Source organism: Pinus tabuliformis, chromosome 4_2, assembly GCF_031772625.1.
Source record: "Pinus tabuliformis cultivar Carrire ecotype Pingquan chromosome 4_2, CPIR1, whole genome shotgun sequence".
Lineage (NCBI taxonomy): Eukaryota > Viridiplantae > Streptophyta > Pinopsida > Pinales > Pinaceae > Pinus > Pinus tabuliformis.
This window is the reverse complement of record NC_142304.1, coordinates 71,290,626-71,304,243: the sequence shown is the minus strand read 5'-3', so window position 1 is coordinate 71,304,243 and position 13,618 is coordinate 71,290,626. Positions and strand designations below refer to the sequence as shown.

At 37.4% G+C, this 13,618-nt stretch overlaps 1 protein-coding gene across 1 annotated transcript; it reads left to right on the top strand.

Moving 5' to 3' along the window:
• The first annotated feature begins 889 nt into the window (after positions 1-889).
• Positions 890-12,780, top strand: LOC149168281 (chaperone binding / ATPase activator). Its single transcript, XM_089428210.1, has 6 exons — positions 890-1,286; positions 3,610-3,663; positions 3,749-3,829; positions 7,493-7,562; positions 7,649-7,737; positions 12,323-12,780. The coding sequence occupies exons 1-6, from the start codon at positions 1,122-1,124 to the stop codon at positions 12,455-12,457; spliced, it is 594 nt and encodes a 197-aa protein (XP_089284336.1). The 5' UTR covers positions 890-1,121; the 3' UTR covers positions 12,458-12,780.
• Positions 12,781-13,618: the final 838 nt, after the last annotated feature.

Genomic DNA, 13,618 nt, shown 5'->3' with positions numbered 1-13,618 from the left:
GAAGCAAGAAGTGACGCTTCCCTTGATCAGGGGAGCCCAATTCCTGGTAACCCAGGACTCCGTGGTCTTAGGAGAAGGCCAAAGACCTGTAAACTGGCCCACGAGAGCCCACTCAGCGAAGGAGAGGGCAACTTGAATCGGGGTCTCTGGCAGCAGGGAGATTTCAGGAATATCATCCAGCGTCTTGACAAACTTCCGTGCTTCGCTCTTCTTCTTATGCGGCAAGAAAGCTTCGGCAGTTGAAGGCGGGTCTGTTTGGGGCGAGCACGAGACTTCCATAAGGACGAGCCCGACTTTAACGCCTACCCAGCAGAGGCTGAGCGATCTGAATCCGCAGCAGAGGCTAAGGAGAACGCAGGGGAAGGGCAGAGGGCCCAAAGCCGGGCTGCAGAGCCTGACGCTGGAACGTGACGTCTCACAACTTCAGCACAACGTCTCGCAGCTTCAGCACAATGTATCGCAGCTAGGGTTCTCTTCCAGCTAATCCTTCTAGCGCTGGAACGCTGCGTCTCACAACTTCAACACAATGTCTCGCAGCTAGGGTTCTCTTCCAGCGAATCCTCCATATATTAACCTTATCAATATAATTTTTTCTTATTTTACTACAAAACCACCAAAACCATTTATATTTAAAAACATATTTTACATCTCAATGTGCCAAAACCAAATTTACGAGTCCACTAAAATAATTTATGTTAAAAAATATGTTTTACATGTCATTGAAATGTACAAACCAAATTTTAGGGTTCTTGGGGATTTTTACACGTGGCACGCATTTTAAGGGCACAAACTCCACAATAAAATGTCGCCCTCGGCCTGCCATTGGTCACAGTCGGCGTGTTTAACACGTGTCATATAAACACTGAATTTTAATTCGGCATAAAGTTAGACTCACTGGGAGGGGAAGTTTATGGAGGGAGGTTGATTTCATTTTCAAGCAGGTGTATATATGGTATATTTTTTGGTCAAGGTAGTTTGGATTCGATTTTCTGTGTTTCGTTGCTCTGGAAACCACTGGGACAGGTACTGCAACCATTCGAAATTTCGCGGGGCTGCAGGGGGTCAAGGGGCTGCGATTGGGATTAAAAGAATTTTGGGGTAGCGGCGCTTCTGTGCTAAAAATGGCAGGGGAAGTGGCGGAGGAGAGGCAGAAAACGTCGTACAGGTATTGGGTGAGGGAGACCACAACTGAAGCGGCGCCGCTTACCGTTCCGCGGAAACTCTCCGACGAGGATTTGGCAAAGGAACATCCGCAGTCTGCGCCGTTGGGATCAGTTTGGAATCGGGTAGGTTACAGGATAAATTTCTTCTCCTTTTTTTTTTTCATAACAAAATGCAGACAGAGAACTGTGGATGATTAGATAATAACAACATTTGCAGGAATTCTCGAGCTTGCAATTTGACAACACATTTTTTAAGGGTTTTGTTATATCACTTGGCAGTTTCTGGGAGGCCCCAAGGAATGATGTTATAGGGGTAACTTTAAACGCAGTTAGGGCAGATCAATTATAAATCTGTTATACATTTGCTGAAGTAACTTAGGGCCATTTCCCATGTTAGACAAATAAAATCTCTTTTGACAAAATATATGGTTAATTGGCGTTCAACTAGAAAAATCATTATTTCCTATGATTATAGGTTAGGTAAAATGTGTCTGATATTAACGCTTTCCCTGACTGCAGGTCAGGTAAATCTGGCCACCGATTTCTTTTCCAGAGACTGGTACTTTCACGCATGATGATTAGATGGATTTTATCCAGATTAAATTAACTCACTCTGTATTTGTATTTTCATCACTGTACCTTTGTCACGGCTGTATATACATGTGCTCTTGAAGACGTACTACCCTAGTTTTTTTTTTCCTTATGTTAAATTTGGCGTGTCCTAGGAGGATGTGCTACTGTAAGTTTGTTTTGTTTGTTTCTTTATGTTATTTTTGACATTTTTTTAGGAGATGCTTTTGCACTACCACATTGTATTCATTCTGGTTGTGTTCTTCCGTCCCATTGATCTGTTTTTTAGCCATTCGTTGGACATTAATAAAATTATCATATCTTATCTTTCCAATAACTCTCAGTCACTTTAAAACTTAAGGTACGCAGCACAGTTTGCACAAAATTTATCCAAATTGTGATTAGCTGCATTATGAATATAATTATAAAAGGTCTACGCCTAATTTGATTTGGGCTCACTTGGAACTGTTTTAAATTAGACCGTAAGCTGGGGAAAGCTACCGCCCTCTTCAAACTTACTGTGAGCTCATCTTAGAAGACAGTTTGGACAGCTACTTTTATGGCATCGCTGATTATTGCTAATAGATCTACTCAAGCAAAGTGGTGCGTGTCTTGAGTTACTTCCTAGTGCAAAGATACTGGTGATTATATTGTTCGTCTTGGTTTATTTGCAAGTGCAAAGATATTGTGGGTTATATCATGTGCATTTTATTGTAATACAGCCTGTCCAACGAATATGTTCTGGTGGAATTCAGCTATACAATTGTCCTGTTTTTTTGCATAAGCTACTTCTAAGGGATTTGCAACACAAGTTAATACCACATGGAGTTGAATTTCTTTTTTAATACTTGTTTGAATTCTTGCCAATTGTGAAGGGGGAGTCTTCCTTGTTTCTTGAATAAACTCTCCCACAACAACAATGGTCCGTAATCTTCAACCTGAAAGTGATTTTTCCCACAAGTCACCATGATGTCCAATTTTTTTGTTGTTGTTGTCGTTGTTGTCTTGACCCATGGGTGATTTGAACTTTGAATCTCATAGTTTACAAAATACTTCATAACTCATTGATCGCCAATTAAGCTACCTTCTGTGGACTTGGCGTCCAAATTATATCTCTAAATTTAGAAGACAATTATTTAATCTTTTCAGCACACATAATTCCATCAAATGGGCTAATCTCCAGATTGGTCCTACACATTCATTTAGCTAAAATAGAAGAACTTGCGATGTTGCTACTGCCTTCTAGTTTGACAGATGATTTTTGAGAAGACATGAAGACTGTTATCTGTCTCAGCACCGCCGTTTGCTTTTTGTGTGGAAATTGCAGCTTCCAGCCCTTCTTCTAGGCAAGCTAATCTTCTGTAGGGGAAGCAAGGGTCTTTTGGCATGTTTTTGGGCTGTTTACCAGATCTGAGTTACATTCTTGAGTTTTTCTTTCCCCACTTTCTCACCATCTTTTGAACTCTATTTGTGTCTCTTTGGTTGTATTCTCTTTCAGGCGCATTGCATTTTATGGAGTTTATTGTGTGTAGACGTTTGCAAATTTGTCAAATACAGATGCTAATGAGTGAAGGGATTTATATGGAAGACTTTATTTTGAAATATGTCTGTAAACTTTTTAGTATGTCCATCAAAGGAGTTAGATAAAAAAGGTCATTTTTCTGGGTAAAATAGATAGCAATGTCTATTATCCTCATGAAAGGATAAAAGTGCCTGTATTTGATAACTGAAGTTTATGTTGGTTGTCATTGTAGTCTAAGTTGGTGCATGGAACTGGTTGTGATCTTTCTGTTTGGAATGCATTGATTCATGATTTTGAGATTCGTTTACTATTTTGTTTGCTACAAATGAGCTGATAGCCTGATTCATATTGCAGGCAGGAACTTGGGAGGAAAGGAATTTAAGCACCTGGGCCAGCAGTAGGATAAAGGTACGTTGCCTTTTTCCATTTTTGTTACAAATGTTATTCAAATCTTGTTTAACTACACTGCACTACATTTTATTTTTGAATGCAGGAACTGCTCGTTGATTTAGGTTCCTTGGAATTTGACAGTGGTAAAGCTAATATTCTGGAGGTCTCAAGCTGTGTAGGTGAAGTAAGTCAATAATGCTCTATTTAAAATAGCTAGGTCTATTTCAATCTTATTAACAATCAATCTCTAATTAATTTTAAAATGATACACAGATAATATTCAGAGGATTCATGGGACTTTTATAAGTGTTTTTTCATAATAACTGAGTTACAATTGTTTTTTCTTTTGGAAAAACCTTACATTATATTAGTAGGAAAAGTTATGTTTACATGGTATGGGAAGAATTCCATCTTTCTCCAAAACAGCTATATACTCTGATAATACTATTTTAAAAGTGAGGATTTTCTTGATAATAGTGATTTTATTTTTTGCCATTGAAAAAAACAAGAGGTACTGTAGTGTAATTTACATGAAATATATTGCGAAATGAAACCCAAGATCCCAAGAAAGAAAGATAAACCCAAGAAATATCACTTTGATGATAGAAAATAGAGAGCTTTGTTCCCTTGCTTCTTCAAGGAGGCAACCTCAAAGAACACTACTCTAAATCAGTGTTTTACAACTCGGACTCGGACTCGGCCGAGGATCGACTCGGACTCGGTAATGACTCGGCCTGCTCGATTTCAATGACTCGGTCGTTGTAAAAAATACATTAAATATTTATTTTTTTTATAAAAAAACATAATTTTAAATATTTTAAACATAATTTTAAAGATTTTCATTCATGTTTCCAAACACACAGCATTATAATATAGATGGAAGACAACATATGTATTATAATTTATGATCAAAGTAGGCTCATGAACTAGGAGACTTGTTGGGGACCAACAAGTTCTAGGAGATACACTTAGCTATCTTATGAACTTGATTATAATTAGTTCGCAAGTGTGATTAATGAGCAATGTATTAGAGATCTTGATTAGATTAGACACTTCAAGATTTTCATTTAACAGTTAAGATACCAGTGCCTTCAATAACAATGCCCAAGTTATAAATTAGAAACACTTGTAAGTAAAATGCCAAGTCATAAGATGGGTAACTGCTGTAAGGAAAATGTTAGTACAATGAGATGACACAATAGATTGAACCTTTATTATGCAAACTGCCAAGGTACTTCAGTGTGGGAAATGCCCAACCAATCAATATTAACCAATGAAGCACTTCAGAACTGTTTAATGAAATAATGACAGTTGAGACAGAGAGCAAATGCTTTAGTTATGCACTTATTTGGGAAGCTTTCCACTTATGATTTAACAGTTAGAAACAAGTGACCAATGAGATGCAACTAAAACAAAGCTATCCAGGCCAGAGAGAACTTATGCAATATTCAAAGGTTCTCCAAATGCCTCAAACAACTCACTGTCACCAAGTATTAGACTACTGTAGCTTAATCCGTGACAAGAATGATGAGAAAAGAGCAAACTATCATAAGATCCACTCTCTGCACTGCTCCTAGGGCTCAATTTTATTGATATTCAGATCTGATATGTGTTGAAAATTCTGCAACGAGGGACTGTGTATTAGATTGCTGTCAAAGAAAATTTGTCTACCCTTATGCAAGATAGTTACCAATATGCAGGGAACAAATGTACAAGACCAATCTTAAAGCCAAGGGCACTGTCTTATACTTCAAAGATACCTCAAATCAAACCACTTCAAACTGCATTACCCTTTAGAATCCATTAACTGCATTTAACTTTTTCAAAAATCACATAAAAAGTGAATTTTTTTCATCTTTTACGCTGCCTAGCCGTAGGTTCATTGACTCGGCCGAGTCATAACGGACCCGGCCGGGTTGACCGAGTTACATATGACTCGGCCGAGTCATTGGATGACTCGGCCGAGTCATTGGATGACTCGGCCGAGTCATATGTGACTTGGTCAACCGAGCCGGGTTGCTGGCCGGGTCAAAGATTTTGGTGCTGGCTCGGTTCGAAACGGCCGATTCGGATTCGAAACGGGCGGGTTGTAAAACACTGCTCTAAATACAACACAATTTTTGACAAAACGTTACATCACCTTCTACTCAATGTATATCTATGCATGGAGAATATTAACTACCTTTGGTCCCACTTCTAATGAGAGTGTACTAACTAATTTGGGTTTTATTGATGAAGAGGACCCTTTTTACCAATTTTCCAAGGGGATGTGTCCCCCCACCTGGGAAACGCGTCCCCGCGCTTCTTTGTGCTCTGGGGATGTGGGGACGTATGGGAGATGTTTGCCCAAGTCCCCAAAAAACGGAAACGCAAGGAAAATTGCAAGACCTAGTTATAGGCGAGTCTCTCAACAACACTCAATGTTTTGGAACAACCTATACTCTTCTTATGCCATTCCCATTCAAACTGGAGACCCCAGAATCAAAGACTTAGTCTAGCGAGGTATTATTACCTCAGGTGCGTGTGCGGGTATGGGTGCGAGGTATCATTCCTTTTCCAAGCCCAGGACAGAGAAATATCATTAGTGAAGGTGTGGGGCAGGGGGGGCGTTTCCTCCTAAAAAAGGAAATGTTTCCCGTGTTTCCAAAAAAGTTGAGGTCAAATGATCAAATCATTAAAAAAAGTCAATTCCCTAATTTTTTTATATAAGATATTATAAATATACAATGAATCGATGGGGAAAGGGTTTTTTTGGTTATTTCATATTTGAAGGGACCAGCAACACAGTGGGATGTTGATCCAGAGGAACACTTGATTGTCTGAACCCTAAGAAGTAGAGATGATAAAAATTATTCTAGATGCTGCATTGTTTAAACTCATGCATTTGATTGGTGTCAAGTGTTGGCCTTCCGATATTATTTGCCAGAGGAATTATGAATACATTGCTTAAGCTGAAAACCTGCACCTTATTTCTCCACGAGCTCTTGTACTTGGTCTTTTGTTTGGTTTGGATGGAATTTGCCTTTGTGATTGAGTCATGATGAAGACTGATTTCCTTCCTTCCTGTTTTTATGCAAACTTCACACTTAGTGATTCTAATTGTTTGTGGCATTTTTAAGTATCCTTGCAAACCTGCTTCTTTAATTGTCCATCACTTTTTGGCTGTTTTCGTTGTTGACCTCTGGGCCAGTGTCTACCTTCCACTGCATAGTATTTTCCTGCTCGCGGTATTTTTTGGCCTTTGGGTTTTGAACCCGCTATTTTTTCAGATATCTTGTAATCTTTATTCTCAAACTGGTGCTATTTCCTGTCTTCACAGAAATTTGCCCATAGGATTTTGGTTTTGCTCTGTTAGAATCCCCCGAGGCCATCCTGCAAAATTAGCTATTTTAGTATTTTTGCGACTCTTTCTATTTTCCCCATGTTGGTTGCATCCAAAACTCTTCCTTGTGCAATTATATTCCTCCACCCCTTCAGAAAGAAAGTGGAATGCTTGATTAATGTTATGCAGGCTATGAGATACTGGCCTTGTACCTTAAATGCTTGCTGATTGAGTGACCTTTTACTTACACTTGGAGGCAGGAGTTCATTTCACTTAGCATTTTGCACATCAGCTTTTGGGAAGACAACTATGCGAAAACTAATTAACCAATGTCAGTTTCAATTCTACCTGAATTAAAAGACTGGAAACAGATTTATAGGAACAAGTTTCAATTGCATGTTTTTCCATTTCTTTTGATATGTAACTTCCTCTAAAGTTTTTTTTAGCATAGAGAATGTTGTATAAATTATTCTTGAGCCCTTGAATTCATGTTTAACTGAGTATACTCGTTGAACATTGCTTCAGGCATCAGTGGTGACAGTGCGCAACAAGAAACGAATTGGTTACTCTTATGAGATCGCCTTGAAGTTTCAAGGTGAGGCTTATATAATATTTTTATATGATTATGAAATGTTGTATAAGATTGGTCTATAATCTGAGTCAGATTTTGGTTTGAAACAGGTGAGTGGTTAATTGAGGAGGAAATGAAGCAAATTCAGGGCACTATAAATGTTCCAGAGGCTTCTTATGGTGATTTGGAAGATATGCAGGTGTGTATATGAAAAGTATTGAAAGTAATAAATTGCTTGAATATTTCTGGTGAGTTACTTTTTTATCATGCTGTCAGTTTCTTACTATGTTGTTTTGATATTCTAGAGACTGAGGTATGTGCTTTACCGTTTGTTTTGTGGATACCTGTAGAGTATTGTTATAGATGGACCCCCTTTAGGGTATTGCTAGAAACATTTATCCTGGGTAGATCTGTATCAAATGGTGCAGATGTAGACTGTTATTGAGTAAATCAAATATTCTTAGATCATTGGAAGTAAATACTGAGAAGATCAATGATTGCACTGAAGTGAGGTCCACTCTACAACCTTGGTGGAATAGATGTGTTATGTCTGTGGTAATGCTAGCTCTAATGATCTACAATGGAAAAATAGCATGTAATGTCAAAAGTAAAAAGCTGGATGTTTGTTAATTATTATCATGTTAAAAAGACAACTGATCCATTAACACGCCAGACATTTATGCCTGTAGGCGAACATGTGCCCGTTTGCTCTCTCTCTCTCTCTCTCTCTGCTTAATGGGTTGGGGTTTAAGATGATCTAAGCTAGTGTAGAAATAAACAATGTAAGATATTTTGAGGCCTGTCTAAATACAAGGTGGCATAGTATGGCAGTTGAGTGTAGACTTGTAAAAGTTGCAAATAATGAAAGCTTGTAGACTAACATGTGCAGAAGGATTTTCATAGAAAGATTTGTTGTTGGAAATAGGGATATTTGGAAAAAACTTAATGCAGTTTTATCTTTTTTGCTTTTTAATGTGTTGGAAAATTTGGACATCTGTGTTTTCCCAATGTGTGATTTTAGAGTTTATTAATTTTGAAAATGACCTCATGAGCATGTTTTGAAAATTTTCTCCCTTTGAGGAGTCCAATAAAGTAGAATATTAGGTGTTTTATTAATTTTGAATTTTTATCTTTTGCAGTTATTTCAAAAGCATTGCAACATTTTGAATCTGTCATTTTTATAAGTTCTACTTTTGTTGTCCTTAGTTTGTCAGAGAACTCGGGGAAAATTAAACATTAGTTATATAGATATTGGTGCAAACATTTGGCCAGTAAAAAGACTAAATTTCATTTCACTGAATAAAAATGAACAAGAATATGAACAACATGAAGTCTAAAGCACCCGACAACAAATTGACTAATCCCAAATTAGTCATGAGGGTTCTCTATAATTTAACAAGGAAGACAACACTTCCTAGCTTGTTTCTTCAATTTTTTTATAATACATAATTTGCAAAATTCAATAAGAGGAAGAGATAACCAAGGAAGATGATATGTTGTGATTGTTAGTGATTGCCAGTATTTTGTGACGTGTGCAAACTGCTAATCTGTCCAACCATGCCAGTGGCTATCAGTGGTTAATCTCTGATCACTTTAGGGATCAAATAGACATCAATTACATGGTGTGTACAAATGAACGCTTGCAGAACTTGATCGACCTACAAACTAAACAAGCAAAGGGAATATAGAAGAGCAATGGTAGAATGATACCTCATAAACATTAATTACAGTGAACCAACAATAGACCAAATCATCACCCTTCCTTGATGTATCATTTTTGTAAGATTCAATGATGCCACATTTCCTTGCCACTGGTGAGGACAATTGCAAAGGTGCAATTGATGTATCCCTCATATCCAAGATCGTGTTTCATCTCCTCTTTAAAATATTGGAAGGTTATACCTTTAATATTTTTGATGCTATTTTATTAAAAAATATCACTCAGCCGAGAGTGTTGTATTCTTCTCGCATTGTCCATCATTAGTTCCAGCTTTGATGTATCTGTTGTGAATCTCTCAAAGCCTAAATGCTGTTATAGGATAGAATCCTCCATTTTCTGTTTCCACGCTGGATAGTTCTTCCCATTCAATCCTTGTGGATGATTTTCATACATTTACCTCTTTTTATCCAACCTGTAAACCCACTAGGCATATTGCATTGCCATGGCTGGTAATATCTTAAATATATTCAATGCTGTTGTAGGAGCAACATCCTAAAACATGGGTAGTTTCTTCCACCATCTTTGCCTGTATCCTCTTTTCAGCCTCCCAGGTGTTGTCTCAACACCAGCTTGTCGAAGTTCGTCAATGTTCACATTGTCAACATTGTTATGCCATCCATGTTTGAATAAAAAATCACCTGATTCAGATGTAATTGTTAATTATGATTTAGTTGTAACTTGTTTCTTAATGCTAGATGCCCAGCTTGAAACTTAACAGATGCTTTGGTGAACATAAAGATCACTGCTTTCTTGAACTTGGGCCAAATCCAACACGTCATCCTATCCAAAGATTGGGCTAATTCTAGAGAGAGCACAGAGTCATCTACAAAGTGGATTTTAAAACATCTTGTAGGCACCTGATAAAGATCATTCCTTCGATTTGCATTTGACTCTAGCTAACCTAGAGCATTAGCTGCGATGAAATGTTTTATTGGACAAAGAAAACCCTTTCTGATGGACCATTGCAGAATAACTTGATTGGTTAGGTTCTCAACGTTGTACCTCATTGCCCTTTTGACCTTGGGATATCAATCCATGTCATCATATCTGAAGTAATATACCATTCTAATTTGTGTAGGACTTTATCAAAATCAATCTTGAGGAGCAGATCTTCTCGATGAATTTCTCCAGCCCACTAGATAGTTTTCAAGCTTAATTTTTTTGTGGTTAATACTTCTGCAGGAGTCTTGTAAGCCACATAAAGTAGAATGATTAGCCTGGGATCATTAATGGAGTTCCTGTTGGCCGAGTTGTGGTTTATATTGATGATGCCTGCATTAGTTTGCTTTGCAAGTGGTTCTAGATGAAGAGCTTCCAAGCACACATTTAAAATGTTTCCCAATGGTGTCTCAGAAACCTTTATAGAATTTTACAGGGAGACCATCATTCCTTGGATATTATCATGTTTCAAGGAGGGATAAATCTGGGGTTAAGGCCATGACAAGGAATGGTCTGTGTCTCGGCCTTAATCTTGGTTAGTAGGATGCTGTGCACATTTCCACTACAAATTCCACTCAACACAGCCAATAGAACAGGGAAGTAAGTTACACATTTGCTAAATAGTTTTCCCTCCAATCGCTTGAGGTGGGAAACAGTAAGCTTAACAATGAATGTGTTTCACTGAGTAAAATCAATTGGGAATGAAAAGGCCATTTTGTTTTACTTGTTGGACTGTCTCAGAAACCCTTGTAGAATTTTACAGGGAGATCATCATTCCTTGGATAATATCATGTTTCAAGGAGGGATAGAGCTGGGGTTAAGGCCAAGACAAGGAATGGTCTGTGTCTCGGCCTTAAACTTGGTTAGTAGGATGCTGTGCACATTCCTACCACAAATTCCACTCAACACAGCCAATAGAACAGGGAAGTAAGTTACACATTTGCTGAGTAATTTTCTTGCATTCCAATGGCTTGTGGTGGGAATCAGTAAGCTTAACAATGAATGTGTTTCACTGAGTAAAATCACTTGGGAATGAAAAGCCCATTTTGTTTTACTTGTTGGACCAAGTGTAGTGCTTGGCATGGATCATGTGCTTTTGCTTCCACTTTATGTCTACAATATGAAGAGATTAGCAAAGGGCATGCGAGGAATTTTTGCCTGCCATCAATGAGAGGAAAGAACCTCATCTTTAACACCTGCCCAGTTGATTATATTCAAATCAGCTCCTAAAAGCCAACTAATAGCAAGTGGGGAGTTATCAGCTATCCACAACCACAAATGGCTCCTTTCAGGCTGTGTTAGGAGAATATCAATGGAGCTGAAATGTAGTAATTATGTAAGCATACCTGTTTTCTGGATCACAAATAGGTCTCTTTCGTGGTCTCTGCAAGGAGAGCATAATGGAGCAGAGACCAAAAATACTATTTGAAAGAGAAATGGTAATGTAAACACGCATGTTTTCTGGCTTATATTTATTTAGACTGTGGAGTGGGCCATAGGTAAACACCACAAAGTGTCAGCCTTCACCAGATGGATGTTCCTTATATACACATATCATCCCAGATACAGTTGGCGAACCAAAATTACTGGCATTTATCTCCTGAAAAAGAACTTCTGGTTTCTGGATTCGAATCTCAAACCATTCTGGCAATGTTTGTTATCTCTGTATATATGCTTTGTAAATGTTGTTTGAACCATAAAACGTCAAGCTATCATGGTTTATTCTCAGAAAGTTGTGAGGATGTTGAGAAACAGTTTTATTTTAAATTGTCGTCATTCTAAGATCTGCTGTGTAAATCAATGTTGGTAAATTATCCTCATCTAAATAGCAGGGGTCCCAGCTGGTCCTATTGTTTATTTTATTTTGTTGTTGAGAAATTCAATGTGTTTTATAATTCTGTTTGTCAGTCCTGCTTAGCTTTTGTTTCAGAATCATTGTTCATGTGTCTAATATTAGTTTTGGTTTGGTAGCTGTTTTATTTTTTCATGTTTGTGGAATTTGTCTCAAGACACAATTCGATGTGAATAACATACATATTTTTTAAAACTAGTTTAAAAGTCTGCCAGTCATATATGATATTCAAAAACTTGATTACTAAATTTCCTTGTCTTTATTTTTTGGTAGTTGAACGTGTCTTTGGACGCTGACCAGGGAATCCAGGACTCCAAAAGAAGTACGATTATTAAAGATCTTACGTCATTCTTGTCTCCAATTCAGAATAGATTACTGCAGTTTGAAGCAGAGCTGAAAGAAAGATGAATTTATGGTTCTGTTTAGAGTTGTTCAAGTTATTGGCGCTAGGCTAACCCTGCTGTGGTTTTGTAACGTTGCCTCTTTCTGTCTGGAGATTTCTACTATCTATTAAGTTTTTATTTAGGAATATTTAGAGTTGTTCACAATTGTTGAACTAATAACTCTTTTGGCATATTGTAACATTGACTGATATTGGACTGTAGAACACGTACAAATTTCAATTTGCTTCTCAGAGTGTCCTCGCAGCTCATTCAAACTGTGCCCAAACTTTTGTTGGTTATAATAACTTGCATGCAAAATTCGTTCCTGTGGGGTTCCTCATTGGGGCTTGAATGGCTTGAATTTGTACATCTTAGCTGGTAGTTGTCCCACAATAAACGTTAAAAGGTTTTTGGTGTCAAATATTTTTATATTTTGCTCAAGAGTTGCAGGGTGTATTCCCATTAGTGCACGCCCTTTTACTAGAATTAGCTAAAATATGCGTGCAAACGATTTTGTTGGCGACGATTATGTTGAGTTTTTATTTTTTTTTCTTTGATACTGTTTGCAGATACTAACAATATTACTCTTAATATGCACGCACATTGAGAGCGATCAACTTATATAACTAGCTGTTGGGGTCTGTACTGTTCTGGTGCATTACAGTTCTTGTTCACTTTCAGGATTACATTCTAAATGAAATTGATTGCCTTCAAAGACCAAAGCTCTCGTGTTTGACTTGGGCCACTATAGCTAATATTGCTTGAATAGGAGAGCACGGGCCTTTCTCGGATAGGATATTTTAGTTTTGCAATTGGGCGCGACATGTCGCTATCGTTGAAAAAATCGGAATGAATTGTTCAACATTTAAAAGATTAATTGTATTGTTTTTAATTCATTTGAAAGTAAATATATTATTTATTGGTGAAGTTTAAACTGGAAAAAAAGGGTAAAGATTTCTCAGTATATTTTTTTCTTTACAGTCTTACAATACAATATGTACATTTATGTTATATATAAATTGCCAATCCATTTAGCTTGTAAATATTACTATAGTGTCAACTATACACTGAACTGTCATATTCCAAACTGTATTAAAAATTGTCAAAAAACAGATGTTAGAACTGTCCCATTTTTGGGTTTTATTATTGAACCTGTATACACAGATAACCTATTGTCCCCCTTGCA